We start from the raw sequence: 23,031 nt of genomic DNA, 5'->3' as shown, positions 1-23,031 counted from the left end.
CATTTGTGTTTTATAGAAGTTTATCGACAGTGCCATTTAGCAACGAGTCGGTATTAGTTTCGAAAAAAAAACATAGTGAGTAGTGACCATATGTTGATGTAAAATAACGACAATTTAATCATAGACGCCGACATACGCACAGATCTGAGAAATGGATTTGGGATCTCACGGATTTCTATCTCGGATTCGACGGGATCGTATGTACATACCGGGTGTCCCAGAAAAAACGTTCCCAACTTTAAATCAATATTTCTCAGAAAGTGATAAAGATACAACATTGAAACTTCCAATAGTCAATGCGGCATACATTTTCAGTAAATGGTATGATTTTTATGTTATTCGGCCAATTACTTTTTAAATGGTTCGTGTTTCTAGCATGCCATGTAAAAATTACTTTTTTGCTCAGATTTTTACTAAAAAATATGAGTGAACGGGCCACTTCCATCTCGGCACCACGGCCTGCAGCCATGACTGCTACTGGCAACTAGTCTCGTTGATGGTTCAGGCCTCAGTGTGACACATTCCCTCTAGCTTTTTTCCTTATTCGGTCGGTAACTAGTTGATCTTCTTGAAGGGAGGGCGATCAGCAGTAGCCCATGCACCGTGCCACTCCTGCTCGAAACAGGACTTGTTAAAACAAATGGCATCCATTAACACTATTTTGGCTCAGTATTTGAATATTTGGCACATAAGTGGGACAAAAATATTTAAAATAACAACACACGTTCTGGTTTCATTCACGTGTTCTATTTTTTCATTCTTTTGTCTAACATGGTACGTCTAAGCCAATCATTACTGCCGTTCAACATCGGCAAAAAAAGCAAAAACGTGTTACTTAATTCAACATAAGATTGCTGGCTTGAAAATGATGTTACAGTGTTATAATTTGGCATACCAATGCGCAAAGAAGTGACGCTACCTTGATGAAAATTTTGGCTCGTTATTTGCACTCGAATTTGAGATATGGGCCTCCAAAGTTCGGAACGTTTTTTTTGGGCCACCCGGTATATCGAGCACTTTCATGTTGTATGGATTACAGATCCGACAATGCACATGGTTTTTGCCTAGATATTCACTAAAGATTATGGATAACTCCTAAGACGGTTTTGTTGAGACAGCAATGTTGATTATGTCCTCAAGAAACGCACATACCCATGCCGTTATAGGCATCCAATACGTCCTAAGACCAATCGTTCGCCTGCGATGAAGTCCAGGCCTCAGCATAATTTGCGAGCTCGTAAAACACACAACTAACCCTCGGGGATCGGACTCAAAGGATTCGTATCCGGCTACGGTATGGCGAGCGGCAGCGATCATCCGAGTTTTTACAGACGTAAAAAGTGGTCGCAGCTCCGTTCCGATAGGAGCTGTTTTGCCACCTCTGATCCGGGTCAGTCGCAGACCGAGACTCTGTTAACCGACGCCTCCACGCTGTGGACTGTGGCTCCTAGTCCTCATAGGCTCTATACAGTGCACTGTGGCTTTTACTGGCGCACAATATTTACGGCATGATATTTTGTGTTCCTCACAAGCTCGATACTCATCATCAGATACTCGATACCTTTAATTGCAATAAGAACCTATGGAAAATGTGTTAGTTGTGCTCGAAGGCGATATACTACGATAGGAGATATCCGTCGAGAAGAGATTCGTCTCAATTATCTAACGTCATAGAACGGGTGCGCCGCGTTCTACCTATCACCGTAGAATACTATGATAGTTTAAGTTTGTGTCCATAGATGGCGTTAGTAACAAGCGCCTGCAGGTAGGCTGCACCGCAGTGCCCCTGGCGGCCGACAGGATAAAAACTGAGGAAGTGTCACCTCGATGAACGCAGCAACTCCACTACCAGTCGCACATGCGGGGTATAAAGTTATGATTTACGAGACTGACTTACGTGCACCCTTGTTGAAAACTAGTAACGGCCTGGACACGGGCGGCGGTCTATCAAAAGATTCCGGTCGCCCGCTTACCTACACGCGGCAGGACAGTAAAGTCGCTATTGTAACACCCTGGGAACGACCGGCCTTTCAATCGGGCAATTATTGGCGAAATTCTGGGGACTGTCATCCCGAGTTTTCGCACAGACATGTTGACGGTTGAAATTGAATGCATTTTCACTTTGAAAACTTCGCTATACCTAATTATACCGAATATCATGACGGCTGAGCTACGCTTATCGAACTCGAATTATGCGCAAATGGACGGAAGAGAAAGTAAGCGCCATGGGAATACACAACCCCACGAGAACTCTCAAACAGAACGTATTGTTGCCATTCTTGGAATAGCGTCTGCATTCGCTTCCTTCCTCAGTAGCTTTTGTGCTCCATTTCCAGTTCCACTTTCCCTTCCAATCACCCGAACAATCGGTCGTCACCCTACTAAAGATGGCACTGGTCACGGGCGAAAAACTGGTATGGGCACGCCCGGGCCGTTCCCCAATAGCGACACACCCCGCCCACCCAGCCGTGCTCCGACTTTGAGGCCTGCCGCACACCCTGCCATCAGGGAACAGCCTCTGTTGGCTGCCGTCCGCCCGCAATCCTGGCCTGCCAAGGCGAGACTATTCGCCTACAATATCACAAACAGCAGCGGTTCTTCAGCAGACTGACGCCCCAGGGACCAGCACAGCCCCCTGTTGGCTCCTAAGGCGGCTAGACTGCGACGCGGAGCAGTCGCGTCTGCTGGTGCTACGAGCCAGAGCCACTATTCACTAGGGCCTGGCGGCGGCGCCAACATAGCACCGGTTGTTGGCACTGTGCTATGTGCATTTCTGGTTCCGGAGGAACCCTCGCCTGATTTACTCCGATTTACGGGGGTGGGGTGGGGGCTTACTGATAATTCGTAACTTTGTAGCACGTTATTGTAAAGAGCCCACCGCTTACTTCAGAACGTCCAAAGGCGAGTTGTTTGGTGATTTTATGTCCGTAATACATTTCATGAGCAGCTCTCGATTCGATCAATGGACATCATTCGTTCACAACAGTTGAGCGCATCGCGCCTACTATAGTTCACCTACAATGATCGCACCCGGAATCCATCCCAATCTCTGGCACATCACACGTCCCACCCCGGTTTGAGCCGGCGCCCCCTCCCCTCCGCTGTTCCCAACACCAAACAGCTGCTTCACGGAGACGTGGGCGTATGTATTTGGGCGCCTGGTCTCCGCTCAGTGTCGCTACTACACGTGGTTCGGCGCGGCGCGGCCGGCGGCGGGCGGGCTGCGGGTGACGGCCGCGCGCGCCCCGCCGCGCCCAGGCTCACCGCGCACAGTCACTCTAAGCGCCGGCCTGCTCGGCCAGCATCTCGGCCTTTTCGACCACCTCCTCGATGTGGCCGACCATGTAGAAGGCGGCCTCTGGAAGGTGGTCGTACTTGCCGGCCAGGATCTGCGAGAAGCCGTCGATCGTCTGCTCCAGAGAGACGAACTTGCCGGCGAAACCTGGACGAAAGGAACCGGGGCGAGCGTCAAAAACTTGGTCCTAACACAAAGCAGATTTATAGAAATGTGTTGGGTTACCGCCTCTTCTCCAGAGATTAAGCTAATCGTAAATAATCACAGCAATTCCGGATGAAGAAAACAAACAAGGCAATAACAACTCCCTGCCAAAAGCTACGCATCCCACCCCAAAATCTGGCCCTACTCCAGTCAATCCCTCCACATCCACTCACCAGTGAACACCTCGGCAACCTGGAAGGGCTGCGACAGGAAGCGCTGGATCTTGCGCGCGCGCGACACGATCAGCTTATCCTCCTCACTGAGTTCGTCCATACCCAGGATGGCGATGATGTCCTGCAGCGACTTGTGGTCCTGCAGGATCTTCTGCACGCCACGGGCCACGCTGTAGTGGCGCTCGCCGATCACGTTCGGGTCCATGATACGCGAGATTGAGTCGAGCGGGTCGACGGCCGGGTAGATACCCAGCTCGGCGATGGCGCGCGACAGCACGGTGGTGGCGTCCAGATGGGCGAACGTGGTGGCCGGCGCCGGGTCCGTCAGATCGTCGGCCGGCACGTAGATGGCCTGTACGGAGGTGATGGAGCCCTTCTTGGTGGTAGTGATGCGCTCCTGCATGCTGCCCATGTCGGTGGCCAGGGTGGGCTGGTAGCCGACGGCGGATGGGATGCGGCCCAGCAGGGCCGACACCTCCGAGCCGGCCTGTGTGAAGCGGAAGATGTTGTCGATGAAGAGCAGCACGTCCTGTCCCTCCTGGTCGCGGAAGTACTCGGCCACGGTGAGGCCGGTCAGGGCGACACGGGCACGAGCGCCCGGCGGCTCGTTCATCTGGCCGTACACCAGCGCCACCTGTCGACAGAGGCGGGAGACAGGCGGTCAATAGCGCCATCTAGGCACAGCTGGATCAGGTTGAAAACAGTCAAGCACAAGATAACAGATTGACATGATAGCACGAACTATGATAGCACGGTTATAGATAGACCCCATCTGAAGTTCTATTGCACTGCCTACTTTATCCAATATCTCTTCATGCATTCAGCCGCATCAACACGGCTTTAAAATCCAACAAACTGTCGCATCAACGGGAATCGCCGATATCACAATCAACATCGACAAAGACTGAGTTTAGCTCTGCTCTGGCCCCACTTTCTGTACAGTCCACCCACAGAACAGGCGGCCTGTGGTAAGCTCGGGGGCGCTCCGGCTGTCTCTCTGCCGCGCGGGCCGCGCCTACCTTGGAGGTCTTGTCGGTGAGGCTGATGACGCCGCCCTCGATCATCTCGTGGTACAGATCGTTACCCTCACGGGTACGCTCGCCGACGCCGGCGAACACGGAGTAGCCGCCATGCGCCTTGGCCACGTTGTTGATCAGCTCCATGATCAGTACGGTCTTGCCGACACCGGCACCGCCGAACAGGCCTGTGGGCGCGGGCGAACCCAAGTGTCAGATGGATACAACAGTCAGAAATGATGGAACATTTGAGTCGCCATCAGCCGGCTGCCGTACAAAGGAAATAAAGCGCAAGTGCAAATCATATGTTTTTCAGGGGAGCGATTTTCCTGTTTGCTGCCATAGAATGTCACTAGGTCAAGTTACGGTCTCGAAATTTATATCATCATGCTCCTTACTATTAGGCCAAATGCACTGTGTACTTTTCCAGATGAACTGTGCATTGCATTTCCTAAGAAATCGTAAAAGGTTTTCTTCCGTTTACTTTTGACGTGAAATACATCGGCAATGCAACGCAAAAGAAACGCAAGTACAATGATGGCGAATAAATAAAGCGCAAGTACGCAAGTGCGCGAAGCAAAAACCGCAAGTACACGACTTGCGCTTTATTTACGTGGGAAAAGCGCGTCTATTATCAACTATCAATGACCGCAAATAAAGATGAAAGGAATGCCATTTTGATTTGGTTTTGATGTATACTTTATCTGATTGGCTTTCCTTCTAATTACAGCATGAGGGACGCATGTGATACAGAAACTTCAATGTGTGTCTTTACGACTAGTTGATTAGTGCTGGTCACCTTTGTGTTGTTCTCCCCCTTCCTTAAATGATGTTGTCAGTTGACACATTTACCTACCTGACTAGGTAGTTAAAATGATCAGTCATTTCAATCATTTTACGGTACCATTTTACAAGGTCTACCTAGAAGGTTTGTCTGCCTTCTTGGTTGCAAATCTTATTTTGGTGTTCAGTAAGATAGATTATGATAATCGCCTCTTCTGTTCACGGCCATAAAACAAAGAAGTCATTCACAAATCATATGGACGTCTATTGCCCAAGGTCAAGTACGAAGCAAGAGTACGCGAAACGATAAGGCTTAATAAAAGCCATCATGTGATAATCACAAGTCACCAAGGGGAGGTCGGCTATTTCATCACTGCATTTGACCTGCCTCATCGCCAACGTGCTCCCTAGCATATGCCATCTCTTCCGAAGACCCTCGTCGCGAACCTTCGGTATGAGAGGGTCTCTCAGCCAGTGAGGTCCCGTACGCCAGCGCTGCCACGGCTCTGCAGCTCTAGCCAGAAGCCGTGCTTGTGCCCCGGCATCAGTGGAAGCAGGTTGTTTACGATGGTGTCGATCTTCGTCTTGTTGATGCCACGCGGTCTGATGCGACGCACTGGCTCACACGTGGGGTCGAACGTGGCTTTCATGAGGCTGAAAGCCTTCCACTGCCGCTCAAGGTGTGACTTCTTCAAGAAGATGTCCTCACTGTGCCTGCGGACTTGCAGGCACCTCACGTCCTTTAGGTACGGACGGAGACCCTCCTTTCCTAGCAGGGCCAGTTTCTTTTGTCAGACTCCAGACTGGAACTCGAAGAAATCCTCGTGGGACATCGTGTGCGTCTTTATTCCCGTCTCCTCCACCACCTGTCGAAAGTCGTGAAAGTCGGACACTTTACATTTCCCCAGCCTTCTTTGCACCAGCTGGTGCGAGGCGTCCGCACTCATCGAGGTGTGCCCTTTCTCCAGATATTTCAGGGTCACCTTCTGGACAGCGTTGGTAGGCTGGTGCACGAAATTCATCAGCACCGACGCCAGAATCCATGACTTGTTTTGGGCTAGGCAGTTGTCGGTGAAAATGGTGATCTCTTTTTTGTCTCGATGTTCAGACAGGAAACGCCAGAATGCTGCCGCCACTTCGTCGCCATCTCTCCCTGCCGTGGCCTCGTGCCAGAGCACCGCAAGTGACTTCATCGATCGCTTTGTCCCCTTGTCTTTCAGTGTCGCAAATGTCTCATTAAACACTACGAGGCGGGGTGTGAAGAAAACGGTCTTGTGTGGAAGGATTGGGATCAAGGTCACCTTCATCATATCTGCACTGCAGACGATCTCATCTTCTGACCAGTTTCTGTCGGCCTCTCTTCTGTACTCGGATCTGGCCTGGCTTGCTCTCAGCAGGTGCTCGCTGTGCTCATGACACTCGTCACATCCGTCGACGTTGACAAAACCGTCTCGTTCTGCGGCTCCGTGTGCTGCTCTTCCATGCTGTAACTGTCGCTCGCAAGTCTCGCACTCTTCATTTCCAAGCTTTGTAAAGCTTATGTTCATCCGTTTAATTTCTTTTCGGTACCTTTCAAAGCTGATTGGCCCGTTCTTTTCCACAAAGTCTCGGTGCATGGCCGTAGCTGTGATGTCTGCCGGGAGATACAACCGGTGGGGAGCATGACTGTAGCGGTAGTGGTGTTTGCAAGGCCGGTATTCCTGTAAGTGATTTTGAATGACACTCGCATCAATCTTGTTTGCTGGCACACCGCTTCCCCGTCCGTCTTTGTCATCGCTGTCCAGTGAGTTCCTTACGGCTTGGTCGTTATTGGCTTTCAAGCCGACAGTTGCAAGGAAGTAAGGCTTGCACACTGTCACCGGCTGATCGTTGTCATCCGGCAGCGTCCAGACGAGTGTCCGGTGTTTGGCATGCCCCAGGCCCTTGAAGTTCCGCTTGCTGTTCACCTCCTTCTTCTTAACGTAGCACCGGTACCACTGGCGACGCGTTTCCCACGACATGCGGTTCACCCGGGCGTTTATTTTTTGTCGCTGAGTGTTCGATATCTTTTCGGTGCACTTCTGCCGACACTTACTAGCGCCGCATGTCACTGGCACCGGTCTTAAGGAATGTTTCGACGCAGACCTTTGGTCAGTCGAGCGCCGTTCCTCAGTGTCAGTCAAAGCTGGAGACGGCTCTGTCTCTGGCTGCTGTACATCGCTGTCGCCAGGACGGCTTGCTGTGTCTAGACCGAGCAGAGTAGCATCGGCAGCATCGCACTGCTCGCCCAGCAAGATGGCCCGTCTGATGTCTGATGACAAGTCCCCCTCGACAGGAAACGTCAGATTATCGGCGTCGATTTCCTCGAGATTGCTTAGACTGCCGTTGGAAATCGACATCAAAGGAATACTGCCGAAGCTATAATCTAGTTCTAGGAGCCGGCGGGGGCCGGAGGTCCAGCGGCGGTCCTGAGCCGGCCCGGTCCTCCGTCCCCTCCACCGAAGTCGAGGCTGGAGCCGGCGGGGGCCGGAGGTCCAGCGGCGGTCCTGAGCCGGCCCGGTCCTCCGTCCCCTCCACCGAAGTCGAGGCTGGAGCCGGCGGGGGCCGGAGGTCCAGCGGCGGTCCTGAGCCGGCCCGGTCCTCCGTCCCCTCCATAGAAGCCAAGGCTGGACCCGGCGGGCCCTGGAGGTCCAGCGGCGGCCCTGAGCCGGCCCGGTCCTCCGTTCCCTCCACTGAAGTCAAGGCTGGAGCCGGCGGGGGCCGGAGGTCCAGCGGCGGTCCTGAGCCGGCCCGGTCCTCCGTCCCCTCCACCGAAGTCGAGGCTGGAGCCGGCGGGGGCCGGAGGTCCAGCGGCGGTCCTGAGCCGGCCCGGTCCTCCGTCCCCTCCATCGAAGCCAGGGCTGGACCCGGCGGGCCCTGGAGGTCCAGCGGCGGTCCTGAGCCGGCCCGGTCCTCCGTCCCCTCCACCGAAGTCGAGGCTGGAGCCGGCGGGGGCCGGAGGTCCAGCGGCGGTCCTGAGCCGGCCCGGTCCTCCGTCCCCTCCACCGAAGTCGAGGCTGGAGCCGGCGCCGAATGAGTGCCGCCGCCGGCGACATTACCGGCATCCGTTTCCGAGAGTGTGGTCTCATCCGTCGCAACTAGTGGGTGAGAAAGGAATCGGGACAAAGGGGTGTCAATGATGTGCATCTGGGTAATGATTTACTGCGGTAAAATAGAACACATATCGAAACGATGTTATTCCGTCGAACCCTCTATTCCAATGCACTGTAATGTATTATAGAATTTCATTACGAAATAGGAAAGGGGAAAATAAAATTTGTGATATGCTGTAGGCACCAGGCAATCATATTTGAGCCAGTATAGCTGTGTGAAGAAGTTCTATAATTTTAAATGCTATTAAACATTGATTTTTTCAAGTAGTCTTAGACTGTAGACAGTAGTGCCACCACGCTTTTGATTCTCGAGGGGGAGGTGATTGTAGATTACATTAGAAACGTCTTTTGTACTCGTGACGCGTATCGCTGTTCAGTCTGTCTCAAAATGGGCATTATAATAGCAGGGACAGCTTCTTGCTTGACTGGTATTATCAAACAATCAAGTCGTTACAGCCTACAGGTAACATTGGGGGAAAATCTAGCAATGGCTGTTTGCACTTACCTGACACCAAAGAAGAGGCGGCCATGTATCGCGCGCTGCAAGCGAGCCTTCCTTTCCACAGTCTCCCCTTACTGTGTCGCATTTGCACTTGGGCTCCCGGTACAAGTGGCGTAGAGTCACATTTTAATGTACTGACAGGCACGTAATGGCTGTCGCCTTGGCTTGTGTCGTCCCACTGTACACGAACATGAAGGCGCCCTCGTACCGTTCGGCAGTCCAAATTGTCGATTGTCTTCCGCTTACGCACCATTTTCTCTTCGGAACAGAAAATTAACTATACCATGACTATCTACAGACACTCCGGACACTTTTTTATCCTCACGTTAGGTAGTTATCTACGCACACGCACAGTCTTTTTGAAGCCGCCTCACTACAAAATTAAATCACGCCGCCTTTAAAGTTGCCGCCGGCGCCGCGGCGCACGCGCTTGTATTTGGCACTTCCTTTCCGAAGATCCCCTTAAATAAACCGCAAGTTGTCTTTATAAACGGTAACCCCACGGAAAAAAAGCGCAAGTACGTACAAGCGCGCTTTACTTCATCGCATTTCAAACCGGATTCTCAACGGCAAAAAACCGCATGTGTGCACTTACGCTTTTTATCTTTTGAATTAAATGCCAGGAGACTGGATTTGCGCTTTTTTAATAGACTTCACGGTACTTACGTTCTTTTTGCCTTGCAGCATTGACTGGTTTCGCACTTGTGCTTTTTGGAAAATTTAAAAAATAAATATTTTGGTCCTATCGTTAGATATAGGACCACGCCGTTCAAAACATAGGTGGACACCGTTCCGACTCATATGACAGTGAAAAAATCTGGAAATGGCAAAAAATGCACTTGCGCTCTATTTCCTTTGTACGGCAGAGCGGTAACAGCATTGCCAAGCTGCACCATTGTCGCATCCACGGGAACTGCGGACATCACGGTAAACGCCAGCAGAGACTGAGTTTAGCATTGTTATAGCCTCACTTTCTGTACAGACCATCTAAATCACAACAGTCTGTGGTAAGCTTGGAGGCAATATAAGCCGAAGTTTTCGTGAAGCAGCAGTGCTATGTCTCGGAAGACCGTGACTTCAGCACTGCTGTCAGACGAGCCCAGACAGCTCAGAAATAGCACATCGTTGACATTCCGCGGCTTCGATCTACATTTCACAGTCTAGGCATCAATAACTCACGTTTGAAAAGATTTAAGAGCACTGAGAAGGGCTACTTGGAAAATAGCTACGAAAATAATTGCCGACTGAGCATCCAACTTACATACAAGCATCCAACCCCAAGAAGCAACGAGCGAGATGCCTGATCACATCCTACAAAAACTCTTCACTCGCCACCAGACGCGTGCGTCCACGTACCGATCTTGCCTCCCTTGGCGTAGGGGGCCAGCAGGTCGACCACCTTGATGCCGGTGACGAGGATCTCCTGCGAGACGCTCATGTCGACAAAGTCGGGCGCCTCGGCGTGGATGGCGGCCCGCTTGTCCGTCGGCACCGGGCCCCGCTCGTCGATTGGCTCACCTGCCCAGGTCACGGTCACGGTCACGGTCACGGTCACGGTCACGGTCAGGTCACGGTCAGGTCAGAGGAGAATGACTTAGGTATGGCCCGAACATATCAGATTCCAGTTCGAAGAGGTAAAGTGTGTTATCGTATATGGAACCAGCTCAGCTATACCAAGCTTTGCTCAAGAAACCCAAACGTGAAGTCATGTATAACAGAAAACTACCTATATAAAATACAGTTTACCGTTTATCTTTACAGTTTATTATCTTATCTTACAGTTACAAAATACAGTTTATCTTTATCATAAAAAATGCATAGGGACAGCAGGGCTTCAGTTCCTTCGACAATTCTTAAACACAAACCTGATAGCCCAGCATACTACACAAGCCTCTACTCATCTATTCCATCTTATGTCCAGTTCCACCACCCCTGATCTCCCAGTCCCGCCTCCAGCTGATCCCGTTCCGTACCGATGACGTTGATGATGCGGCCGAGCGTCTCGGGGCCGACGGGGATCTTGATGGGCGAGTTGGTGTCGGTAACCTTCTGGCCACGCACCAGACCCTCTGTGCCGTCCATGGCGATGGTGCGCACCGTGTTCTCACCTGGGGTGCGGCACCGGCGACAGTCAGCGGAAGGGGGACACGAAGATGCAAAAACAACGGGGATACTTGTGCTTATGGGAGAAAAACTATTAACAGATCAACAGGGTGAGTTACTATCAGTTTAACCTTACAGAAAGATATTCACAAATTAAAAGCGAATGAAAATCAAGCTGCACATTGTCGCATCCACGGGATGTCGCATCCACGGGATGTCGCATCCACATTGTCGCATCCACGGGAACTGCAGACATCACGGTAAACGTCAGCAGAGACTGAGTTTAGCATTGATATAGCCTCACTTTCTATACAGACCATCTAAATGACAACGGCCTGTGGTAAGCTTGGAGGCAGCAGATAAACATTAAAATGTCCATGCGTATATCCAATAGCTATCTAAGATCTGTATTGAAGCTTCGATGTTACACCAGCTTGGTGATACACCACATTGAGACCTAAAACTTAGATAGAAATCATCAGCTCAAACTTTCCCAGCAGCCATCACCTAAAACTAGCCTACTCAAAGCAGTCATTTCCAAAGTCAGTCAGCCTGTAGATCTGACACCTCACAGACAAGACTCCGCGCCCCGTGCCCTTACCGAGATGCTGTGCCACCTCGAGGATGAGGCGCGGCTCGCGGTTCTTCACCTCCAGGGCGTTGAGGATGGGCGGCAGCTCGCCGTCGAACTGCACATCCACCACGGCACCAATGACGGCCGTGATCTGGCCGGTCGAGCTGGCGGCGGCGGCGGGCGCGGCGGCCGCCGGAGCATTGTCGGTGCGACCTGGTGGCGTGAGGGGAGGGAGTGAAGGGTCTGTGCTGGTGGCTGATGGGGGAGCTAGGCGATCTGTCTTGGTAACAGAGCAGAGGATGGCGCTAGGGTGTGCAATGTTAATGGAGGAGATGGTGTTTCAAGATATGTAAAGAATCCGATTAGGGATAGAAAGGGTGGGGGAGCTGCTTTAGTGGCATGGTGATGAGGGAGCTGAGGTTAGGGTGTCTTCCTTGGCGGTAAAGGGGGAGGGAGTTGGGGGGTCTTTCCTGGTGATAAAGGGAGGGAGTTGGAGGACCTTCCCCGCTGGCAGGGTAGGACAAGAGGGAGCTGTCCCACCCTGGCAGCTGAGGAGAATAAGGGGTCTGCCTTGGTGACTGAGGGAGCAAACTTGGTGGCTCAACCTGGCACCTGAGGAGGAGTTAGAGCATTGGCCCTAGTGACTGGGGGTGGGCTGGGGGAGTTAGGGGATTTGCCCTGGCAGCGAGGGGAGTTATGGGTCTGCCCTGGTGACTGAAGGGGAACTAGGGACCCCCCTGGCAGCTGAGGAGCCAGGGGCCTGCCTAATTGGCTGAGGGGAGTTAGAGGGTTTGCTTTGGCAGCTGAGGGGAGGGGTCAAACTTTAGGCCCTGGTGACCAAGGGAAAGAGCTAGGAAGCTCATCCTGACAGCTGAGTGTAAACTACAGCTTCATCCCTAGCAAATGAGGGAGGCTGATGAAGTTGGGGTCTTCCCTTGCGACTAAACTGAGGGGTGCTAGGAGCCCTTGTGGCTGAGGGTGTGGGGACTGGGGGACGCTGGTGGGGGGTGGCACAGTTTAAACAGTTGCATGCAAAATGGGAGAGTTGGGTGGAGTTGGAACAACCAAATAAATACAGGAACTCTGGCAACCAGTCAGGAACTGGTGCAACATACATGAGCAATACAAATGAGCTAAATGAACAGAAATGACTAGGCAGGCTGGGCAAAAAAAAATCTGCAATCATAGATGGATCACATTATCATAGACACTACATGCTGATATAATTGAGGGTGAGTAACTTGTTAAAATGTATAAGATGAATCCCATGTGAGGCATTGTAAAAACAAGTAGGTATTAGAGATACAAATCAACAATAGTAGGTAGGTAACAATGATTCCTAGCATTCCTCTTCATATAATTCCTGGAAAGGTACCTAGCATCTATAACCTAACACTGTTAGAAAACTGGCATTTCCTTAGACATAAATTCCCAGTTATGTCTAAATATAAGAAATGAGCATCATGAGATCCTAGCTTAGCTCATCCTATCTCATCTCAGCAGCAAGAACAGTAATTAAAGTGAGATGCATATTTCCACAACTTACCACCAACTCTTATCTCCTTAGGCCTGGTCTGATGAGATTATCTACAGTGGGCTGAAATCCAATCAGGCAGCATTTCTCTAACATAGACTGAAATATTGCTAGAGCTGAAATGGCTTGATTTCAGACCAATATGCTCATGAACATAAAATCTCAAAATGCAGAGAGAAAACTAACTAATGCATTCACTGAATTTTAATTAGGTAGGTAGGTACTCAAAATGCATAAGAATGTAACTGCTGCAAAGCTAATAGCCTCTTGTCATGATTCAATTTTCCTTGCTTCTTCTTTCTATTACATTAAGTGTTCCAAGAAGGACAGAGAAAAAACAGGTTGAGGTAGGAACTATATTTTTCATCAGCATGATGTTTAATTTTTTCTTGGTATCACTGTTAACAGGTACCATGATGGAGCTTATCAAATAACTAGGGGCAAGGGTTCAGGATCTATTTTGAGAAGTGAATCATAGGCAACCTATCAATGAATATTAGCATTAAATACCTATCTCAATATATCTAAAACACTAAAATAGGAAGCATAATACAAATAAAGTTTTTTTTTTAAATGCTTAAAAAGTATCTTATTATATGTCATGTAAAGACAATCATCTAGTACACTTAATATAAATTACTTGGCTGGGCCTGGGCCCTGTTCAAGTGTCTGCGGCCGCCGCGGCTCCCGCGGTCAAAAAGGCGGAGCTTAGCTGGCGGCCAATCAGGCGAGAGCAGCATTCTGGGTAATGCGTAGCTCTTCCTGCGGCTCCCGCGGTCGCTCGGGAGCGACCGCAGGGAAACTTCGACATAAACTGCGCGCGTGAGACAAAACATTGTGGATTTCGCTCTTTGTTTCGGTTGATTTTATCATGTTGTTAAGGAATACTTGCTTCAAAAAGGTAGTAATTGAAGTAATAAAGCCATTATAAAGCCATTACACACAAAATTTTGATCAGCATCTCCTTTCAAAACAACCGTGCCATTCTCGTCGCCGGCCGCAGCGGCCGCAGCCGCGAGGGTGTTCAACCTAACCGAAATTAGGCTCCGCCTCCCGGCCGCGGGAGCCGCGGCGGCCGCAGAGCACTTGAACAGGGCTCTGACTTGTCAGTGGGTACCTAATGAAAACAATCGGAACACGAAGCACACCAAAAGCCAATGATTACGCAGAGTTTCTGTTCTCAACAAAAGCTCATATTTAACCTCATAAAAGTACATTTATTTACCACAGGTCAATGGCATTAAATTACTAAAATTCCAGCACTACCAGTTTTAATAGTATGCAAGTCTAAGGGCTTAGAACTGAGCATAAAAATTGAGCCATGTCAACTGCAGAATGACTATCACGCCAGCAAGTAGCAACATAAGACAATGAATACAATAGAAGCTGCATCACCATTTCAAATGAACCAAAAACCCATACATTGTGGAGAAATCACTGATGAATACACCGGCGGCGGCGTGGGCCGGCGGGCAGGAACAGACGCCAGCAAACAAGTCGAAAAAAGTCAATTACACGCAAATAAAACTCACCAGAGTGGTACAGAGCAGGCAGGACCTGCTTCTGGATGGCCGAGGCGGGCTTGGCCGCCCTGATGGCCGAGTTGCAGACCCGACCCAACATTTTGAAGGATGACCGGCCGCAGGGAGACCACCACGGAAAGTAACGCGGCCGAGTGAGACCGCTTCACGATGGCGCCGGCCGGACCTGAGGCTCCCCGAAAAAGAGAAAAAGCATCCAGCTGGCTCATGATTTCCTGGTGAGTGAAAAACGAACTACACCTTTCAGAGCAGACGGCAGATGTCGCGAGCTGGTCCGCCGACGCAGCTCGCCAAGGCCAGCCCACATCACGTCATCGACGAATACCCGTCCGCCAAACAGGTTCTTGGCTCGTGCTTGCGTCACTGCCTCCATATATGGGGTGAGTGCCCGGCGCGAGTGTCGCTCCGCGGAACGGGCGCCGGCGGCTCGCTCAGTGAATGGGAGGTCCGTGGCGGGGTCGGTGTCGCGCCGCGAAACGGAGAGCCGGCGTGATACGGCCGAAGTGACCCATGTGATTTGGATTTTCACAGCAGGTACGTTGTCCGCCATTGCTGCGGTGTTCGAGGCAGCTGTGTCCGTGTGCTGTGCCTGTCGGCTGCTGCCCGGCATCGAACACCTGCGGGCGGCGAGTGGGCGGGCCTGGGCTCCGAGCTTAGCTGGGGCCGCCCCGCCCAGCTGATTGACTTGTGACCTGATGATCGACCCCCGTAGACACTAGTTGCGATTAACTTACCGTTCAGCTTGAGATGCGCCTATGGCTGAAAACGGCTAGTGATCGCTCTCAAACTATGTAGGAGTCCTCAGTCCACCTAACAATTAACATCTTGAAGTGCCCCGTATTTCATCGGGCCCACCGACTGCGCTGAAACGGGCGGGCCTGAGGGTCTCACAATCAGGGCCCACGATCTTATCTCGTCTGAGGGCACTTGCCGGTTTTCGAACATAAATCTGCCCATGGTGCAGTTCAAGGGAGTTGCTCCGGTGTGAAAGAGTTCGGGAGCTCAGGCCGGTTCCCGAAGGGCCCGCACCGGTCTGAGAAGCCCATGGTGGAGCAGCGGGTGGCTATACGCTGAGCCGGCTTACTCGTCTCAGAAGCCTTCATTGGAATGATATTATTTTATTTGTTTAGACACTCAGTGGGTCACAAGTCACAACACCGACGGACACAGGGAAATCGTGGTCAAAGGGCCACAGGTACACATCTATGGTCACGTCCATTGTGAGGCCATATTGCATATCTTTCGATTCGGCAGGTCTTCCTTTATATGTGCATTTGTGGCTGCCGTTCTATCAGCTTTCTGCACTCACCGGGTCCGGGGAGGCTGACTCAAAGCTAGGACGAGTTAGAGCCTCGGCCCTCGAGGGAAAAACGAGCGTAAGCGCCGGAACGAGACGCAACGACTGGTAGGTACCCGTTTTTAAGGTCCCATGTCAACCGCTGGTCTCTGAGTCAAGTGCACCAAGGTAGGGGCTAGGTTTTCTTGTGAATAAATTCTCCAAGAACGCGAGGCGTGATTACGGTTGTTAAAGGGACTATCCCACCTTCTAAAATGTTGTTAAAACCAGTTAAATTGTGCCCGACTTTATAGATTGGATGACCAGGAACACGGTTCTGGCATTTATTTTTCATTAAACATCTTAGGCTTCCCATATTCCAAACACAAACTTTCAAATATGTGACGTCACAGCCCAAAATTACCTCCTTCCCCAGGCCACATTACTGTCATAAAGCTGATTCTTTTTACTCTGTAGGCACCACAACAAAGTTCAGACCAAGTAAGCGATTTTTCAACGAACAAACCCATTTAAATCAGAATGACTAAGCGAGGTGACGTCACACTAACGGTCGCTCCATGTTGAAGATAGGGCCTTGTACAAGGCCCATTTTCAAATGAAGGGAACGAATTTCTTCAACACCAAGAGGCCGCGGGGGTTGCAACCTAGATAGATAGTGGTTTCGGAATCTCGCCGCAAACTTGGCTATCTCAACTCAAAAACCCCATGTTAAAGGTGGGATAGTCCCTTTAAAGCGGATAATGCCCTCCCGCTATAAGCTATGTATAATATATAGGTACCAACGCTTATCCACCAGAAGAGAGTGAGAGGGATGATACTTTCATGATTGCTAGATGCATAGTTTGCATGTAAATGTGGCCTTCGCGTCCCAAAAGGCACCACTCAATGTCACGCGCACCCTGTGGCTGCCTTTGTGGACGGTCCAACCGATTGTTACTTGTTAGTGCCCTGCATACCAGCCATGTTCGTGTCAAACTTTGAAGTAATCCGATGTTCGTTATGCTCAAATGATTCAACTTCTGCCGGAAAAGGTCTGGGCTCGCTTAGACCGACCGTCTGCAGGTGGCCGCTTACAATTTTCATTTGTTCGCACCAAAGGGAAGGATCAATCATTCTTACTGTGAAAATTATCGTATTGGATGCAATCACAAGGCGTGACGGCCGCTAAAAACGCGAAGTTGTTATAGACAGCGCCTGTTTAGTGTTTACTGTTAACTATGCTGATACCTACCATTTTAGGCCACCTGATTGCTGTAGATATAGAACATGGTCCTGGAAACCATGGTGCTGTGATCTCGTTATCTCAACCCTCCCCTTCCTTTCCCTCCCCAGTCCCCCCTCCCCCCCCCCTTCCTTATCACCGCACTCAGCCAGTAGGTATATCACCGCACTCAGCCTGCCCGGCGGTACAGCCTATATTCAGGCGCTCACTACTAGCGACATCTAGGGGTAAAGTTTGCTAGTGCTCTGCGGTACAGTATAAGTGCAGACGTTGTCGCTGTCGCCATCTAGAGGCTGCGATTGCTACTGATCTGTGGGTGGTGCAGACTGCAGAAAGTGTGATGGTGTGATGGTTCGGGACTACGCCCTGAAGCTACGGAAAATGTGTAGTACGGGGCTTTTTATTTTAATGCGCAGTGATGTAGCATCAAGTAAAAGATTGTGGGTTAACAACAGGCTAGCTGTCGCAATGATTAACGGAAACCCGTCGTCTTTTTTGTCATACCTTGGGGTTAGGGCCTAGTTTATAAAAGTAAACATTAAAGGGACCCTCCCACTTTCAAAAAAGTTAATGAATTGGCATGAAAGTGATGTCGCTCGGTTCAGTAAGAGCGAAAACGAATATCTACCAAATTTCATCGAAAAATATTCACCGGTTTTCAAGATATTAAACTTTTACTTGTGTTTACTTTTTGGGATCTCCGCTGTTCCTAGCGACTTATCATATTTGAAAGTACGGCACTTGTTGCGCGCAAAGCGGCATATACCACCGCGTGCTACCAAGCGTTTTAGTAAAATATTTAAAATCGTTAGATCTGCGCTGACGTCACAAATTCTAAGGGGGCATTCCAAAGCATTAGCCCCTTACAATCGGAAAACTGCAAGGTTGAAATTCCGTATCTCCGAATTAAAGCATTTTTCGATGTTGTGAGTGCCCAAACCGGTAATTTCAGGTTATGGCCACCAATTTGGCTATCTCAACCCAAAACTAATGTTAAGGTGGGATGGTCACTTTAAATGTTGCTCCTAGTCAATATGAGAAAGCGCTTGTTTGAGGCTCATGAAAATTACTTTACTGATTAAAGAAATCTGGAGTCTCATAATAACAATTATATCACGCGCACCGACGGGGGGCGGATATCCCCCCCCCCTGAGGTTTTTCGTAGATATTCCAAATTCGGCACGACTATTCTCTCATCAATTTTACACATGGTGTGCAAGGTCATCCGCCCCCCCCCCCCCCCCTGTCGGTACTAAGTTGGCGCAGACCCCCGTCGGTGCACGGGATATTCTAAAGTATTAGCGGAAATAAAAGGGATATTTATTTTATTTTCGATCATAGGTACTTTAGAATAGGTACCCCTATATTTTCATTTTGAGGCTTCGGTTTTCGTTCATCAATCGGTATATTGATTAAAGGTTATTCGTAAATGTTGATTACGATACGCTGACGAAGCTTTGTAATACAATTCGAAAGCTCCGACCCGAACGATTTCTTGTGGAGTAAAGTCCTCATTTAATTATTACATTAGCAAACTCCACATCATGTCCTTTAGTGAAGAGTGATCATGCTTAGGGTCAGCCTGGACGATGGGGTCGGTGACGGTCCCGGTCTGTCGGCCACTGCTAGTTTTGCTGTGGCCAGCACGGAGGCAGCGTTGCCCCTGGCCCCCTGGCCACAGCGATTGAAACCCTTTGTGCCAGCCAGACTGTTTCCCGTTTGTCTCCGGGGCGGCACGTCAGCCGACGGCCAAGCTCCTTCATGAGACCTGTGGCCGCCGGACCCAGGAGTCAGGACACCAGAAGTCTCAACCGCAGAGGGAATGAAAACATATCTCTCACGGAGGGCGGCATAGCGGAAGCGGGTGCGCTTGCGTTCTTCCGCACAGCGGGCGGCGCTGCCAGGGCTCAAGCTATTGCAAGTATACTTAATAGTAGCATACTGAATTGAAGCAGCTTCTGGCGCAGCCGCCGCCTTCTGCTTTTCACGCTCAAAAGATTAACAGGAATGTGGCTTTGAATAGCTTTGACTTCGACAAAATTTGTACTGTAAAGGTCGAAAAATGTAAAATTTCCCTCTTAACAGGCGTCCAGCAAAACTGTGAGCCATGCAATGCTTACTCCGACTCCGAGAAGAACTGTGGACTCCCACCGACTTCGGCCGACTCCGACTCCGATTCCGCATACTGTTATGAGTAATTATCACAATATCCGCCAGCGTTGTGTCCGCCACTGCAAGATCTTGCAGTGGCGGAAAAACTGACTATTGATATCGGTCGAATTTAAAATAATTCTGGCTCGATATAGCCCTTGCATGTAACTTGTAAGTCTATGCTACGTGGGTATGTGGCCTAAATCCGGTGATAATAACTTTTGCTGGTGCCCCCTAACATAAATTACCTTCATCAGCCTCCGCCATTTAGTGCTAATTTTTTATATAAATTTAGTCCGAATGGTTGAATGGTTGAATTTGAGGAATCAGAGCCCGCACTAAGCATAGCTTGTTGTGCTGACCCTGACCCCACCACCCGATCGCGCAATTCCAGTTGTATGGCAGAATTTAATCCGAACGTTTAACGTGCCCTCACGACTGGACACGGCCCCCTCCGCTCACTCACGTTACCTGGCCTCTGTGCGGCCCCTGCCACAGACACGCACGCCATTACACGTAGGAGCTAAATGTGGCCGCCCGCACCGGGGCTTGAACCGGGCTCTCACTACCGGCTAAGCGTCGAATTCCGGCGCTTTGATGAAACTGAGGAAAAATTGAGGAAGTTGACGATCAGAATGCTGTAGTTAGTTATGACATATTACAAATGCCATAGATAACAATAGAACAATTCTACTGTTATCTATACAAAACCACTTGCTCAATTGAAATGAAACCATAAAGGGCAATGGCATTTCGATGCTATGTATCGATAAATGCACACGTCATTTAATTCATACAACAGCCGACCATTTATAACTATCGATAATGCGTGTATTCCATCATCGATATTGACCCTCAAGTGGCCAAATCGGCACTAAGACTACATGGATCAACTAAGGAGCCAGCTCGTCATATGTATTTCAAAATAGTTTGGCGATGATAAGCTTCTTAGAAAGCAATTGACGACCTTGCACACGTGCGTTGATTGCTTAACACTCAGAAGTGGTTTAATTTAACATTACGTTATCTAATGAAATGAGTTATGTTTTTTCATCGTCGTCTTAGTTTTGCATTCTTACAGCTTGCAATCTTCACTTTTTGCGTCTTCTATTCCTTGATTTTTATAATTGCCTTTGACGAAGCACGTGGTCTTGAACTTGTCTCCGGTGTGACCGTGGTTACCGACAAATGGAACTCGAACGGGGCTTGACCTTCTTGTGGGAGCTTGTTATGGCCCGTGTGTCCCTGGCGTCAGGCCCTCCCCCTTCATTGCCCTGGATAACATTGTCGTTAAATAAACCGTGATTGTGAGCTGTAGCTACCGTAAGCTCACAGGGAATTATAACGTTATTTCACTGAATGGTTCCCCGACACTGCTGTTTGGGCGACCGCTCCACCTACCGTTCTCCGACACTGCTCTCTCCTGTTGCAGGAGTCCACTGTAGCCAGCGGCACCGCCTCCACGCTCCGCCACCATGGGGAAGGACTACTACAAAACGCTGGGCATCGCCCGCAACGCCACAGACGAGGAGATCCGCAAGGCCTATCGCAAGATGGCGCTCAAACACCATCCGGACAAGAACAAGGCACCCGGCGCAGAGGAGAAGTTCAAGGACATCGCCGAGGCGTACGAAGTGCTCAGCGACAAGAAAAAGAAGGACGTTTACGATAGGTACGGCGAGGAGGGCCTCAAGGGTAACATGGGTGGTGGCGGCGGCGGCGGCGGCGGAGGCGCGCCCAACTTCACATACACGTTCCATGGAGACCCGCGCGCCACATTCGCACAGTTTTTCGGGACCAACAACCCTTTCGAGTCGTTCTTTTCGTCCGGTATGGGCCCAGGCGGTGGTCTGGGCGGTCGGGTGTTCTTTGACGAGGAGATGGAGGACGGTGGACTGCCGCACTTCGGCATGGGCTCGCGGCCGGGTGCCTTCCGCTCGCAGTCGTTCAACACGGGCCCGTCGAAGCCGCGTACCAAGCAGCAGGACCCGGCCGTCGAGCACGACCTGTATGTCACACTGGACGACATCGCGCGCGGCTGCACAAAGAAGATGAAAATCTCTCGCAAGGTGATGAACCCAGACGGAGTGACGTCGCGTCGCGAAGACAAGGTGCTCACCATCAACGTCAAGCCCGGATGGAAGGCCGGCACTCGGATCACCTTCCAGCGGGAGGGCGACCAGGGGCAGGGCAAGATCCCGGCAGACATCGTCTTCATCATCCGCGACAAGCCCCACCCGCTGTTCAAGCGCGAGGGCAGTGACATCCGCTACACGTGCAAGATTAGCTTGCGGGAAGCGCTGTGTGGCACGGTGGTCGAAATTCCCGTGCTGCAGGGCGAGGGCATCCCGCTCGACCTGACGCGCGAAATCGTCAAACCCAAGACGACAAAGCGCCTGCAGGGCCGCGGTCTGCCTCACCCGAAGGAGCCGAGCCGGCGGGGCGACCTGATCGTCACGTTCGACATCAAATTCCCCGAGGTACTGTCGACCAGCGCCAAGGAGATCCTGAGCAGCGTGCTATGACTGGCCGACGCCTACGTGTGGCGTCCGTACGTAGCGCTCATCAGCGGCGCCCTCTTCCCCGAGGAGCGCGGACTCGAGGAGTGGGAGGACGAGGACGAGGACGAGCAGGAGGACGCGCCGGGGGAGGAGCCTCTGCAGGAGGCCGGCTGGCCGTGGTGACGCCGCCCCCGAGCGGACCGTCCGCGCGCCGGCCGCCGGCGCCGGCCCGCGGCCCGCGCGGCGCGTTGTAGTGCCTCGTTTCACGTTCATTGGGCGGCCGGTGGCCCCGGTCGGTTGCGAATCAACTCCTCACCGTCACCAATAGCCGCGCGCCCCTGCCGCGGGAGGGAGCGCGCCCGGGCCGCGCGCACCGCGCCCGCCCGCCCGCCGCGGATCGCAGACAGTGACAATAATTGACTCTACTTGTTATGTGCTCGTATTGCGTAGATATTTAACTCGTGACAGGTTGTTGGCTTGTGCAGGCTTGATCCGTTGTGACGTGACTGGGTAAGTGATGACCTACCATAAACGCTTCGTTTGTGCCTCAGACGACGGTATCTAACTCGGGCAAATGATCTGCGAAGGCTGTGTGACTTACGTTTAAAATATATTCGGTATATCGCCTCTGGGTGTGTGCGGCCGACCGCCGACCGTCGCGGAGCTCAGCTTTGAGAGGGATTGGGGCGGCGCGGCGGCCGACTCCGCCGTTTGGAGGCCACCTCGGGGCAGCACCATATATGGTCGGCGCGGGCGGAGGGATATGGGCCAGCAGGAAGCGCTGTCGGCCGCCGCTCGCCAAGGCCGGACGACCGCCGCTGAAAACCAGGTGAGAGCGTCTCCCACGCGGCCGGGTCACGGCTCGGACCCCCTTCCCCCGTACCCCAGCCACCCAACCACAACGCTTCCGCACCGGGAGAGGGAAACCGTGCCGGCCCCATTCAGACCCAGGGCTGCTCCCTGTTTCCCCTTCCGTACCACCGTCAATTGCCCTCTTCCTCCCG

The 23,031-nt window shown here is 51.3% G+C and overlaps 2 protein-coding genes across 3 annotated transcripts; one reads left to right on the top strand and one right to left on the bottom strand.

The window, feature by feature from the left end:
* Nucleotides 1–3,125: 3,125 nt before the first annotated feature.
* On the bottom strand, nucleotides 3,126–15,080 carry LOC122380223 (ATP synthase subunit beta, mitochondrial). 2 transcript variants are annotated; one of them, XM_043363208.1, is made up of 8 exons: nucleotides 14,848–15,009; nucleotides 11,809–11,994; nucleotides 11,078–11,212; nucleotides 10,461–10,622; nucleotides 4,692–4,876; nucleotides 3,673–4,306; nucleotides 3,270–3,442; nucleotides 3,126–3,204 (listed from the first exon to the last, which is right to left on the bottom strand). In XM_043363208.1, the coding sequence occupies exons 1-7, from the start codon at nucleotides 14,936–14,938 to the stop codon at nucleotides 3,279–3,281; spliced, it is 1,557 nt and encodes a 518-aa protein (XP_043219143.1). In that variant the 5' UTR covers nucleotides 14,939–15,009; the 3' UTR covers nucleotides 3,126–3,204; nucleotides 3,270–3,278. The 2 variants fall into 2 exon arrangements, with proteins under 2 accessions (XP_043219143.1, XP_043219144.1); XM_043363209.1 differs by having other exon boundaries at nucleotides 3,126–3,442; nucleotides 14,848–15,080.
* An 89-nt stretch (nucleotides 15,081–15,169) lies between these two features.
* Nucleotides 15,170–22,654, top strand: LOC122380222 (dnaJ protein homolog 1-like). Its single transcript, XM_043363206.1, has 2 exons — nucleotides 15,170–15,390; nucleotides 20,959–22,654. Exon 2 carries the CDS (start codon nucleotides 21,002–21,004, stop codon nucleotides 22,049–22,051), a length of 1,050 nt encoding a protein of 349 aa, XP_043219141.1. The 5' UTR covers nucleotides 15,170–15,390; nucleotides 20,959–21,001; the 3' UTR covers nucleotides 22,052–22,654.
* The last annotated feature ends 377 nt before the right edge of the window (nucleotides 22,655–23,031 follow it).

The sequence above is a fragment of the Amphibalanus amphitrite genome, unplaced genomic scaffold (assembly GCF_019059575.1).
Source record: "Amphibalanus amphitrite isolate SeventyFive unplaced genomic scaffold, NRLGWU_Aamphi_draft 000093F_arrow, whole genome shotgun sequence".
Taxonomy (NCBI): domain Eukaryota; kingdom Metazoa; phylum Arthropoda; class Thecostraca; order Balanomorpha; family Balanidae; genus Amphibalanus; species Amphibalanus amphitrite.
Note: the sequence above shows the minus strand (reverse complement) of the source record. Positions and strands in the feature narration are given on the sequence as shown.

Bases quoted from the DNA above. Each gene is read 5' to 3' on its own strand.
- LOC122380222 (XM_043363206.1), top strand. From the start codon at position 21,002: ATGGGGAAGGACTACTACAAAACGCTGGGCATCGCCCGCAACGCCACA.
- LOC122380223 (XM_043363209.1), bottom strand. From the start codon at position 14,938: ATGTTGGGTCGGGTCTGCAACTCGGCCATCAGGGCGGCCAAGCCCGCC. The intron at 4,877-10,460 runs GTACGTGGACGC...CCGCGCCCACAG, and splicing joins CGCCAAGGGAGGCAAGATCG to GCCTGTTCGGCGGTGCCGGT. The intron at 3,443-3,672 runs GTGAGTGGATGT...CCTTTCGTCCAG, and splicing joins GGTTGCCGAGGTGTTCACTG to GTTTCGCCGGCAAGTTCGTC.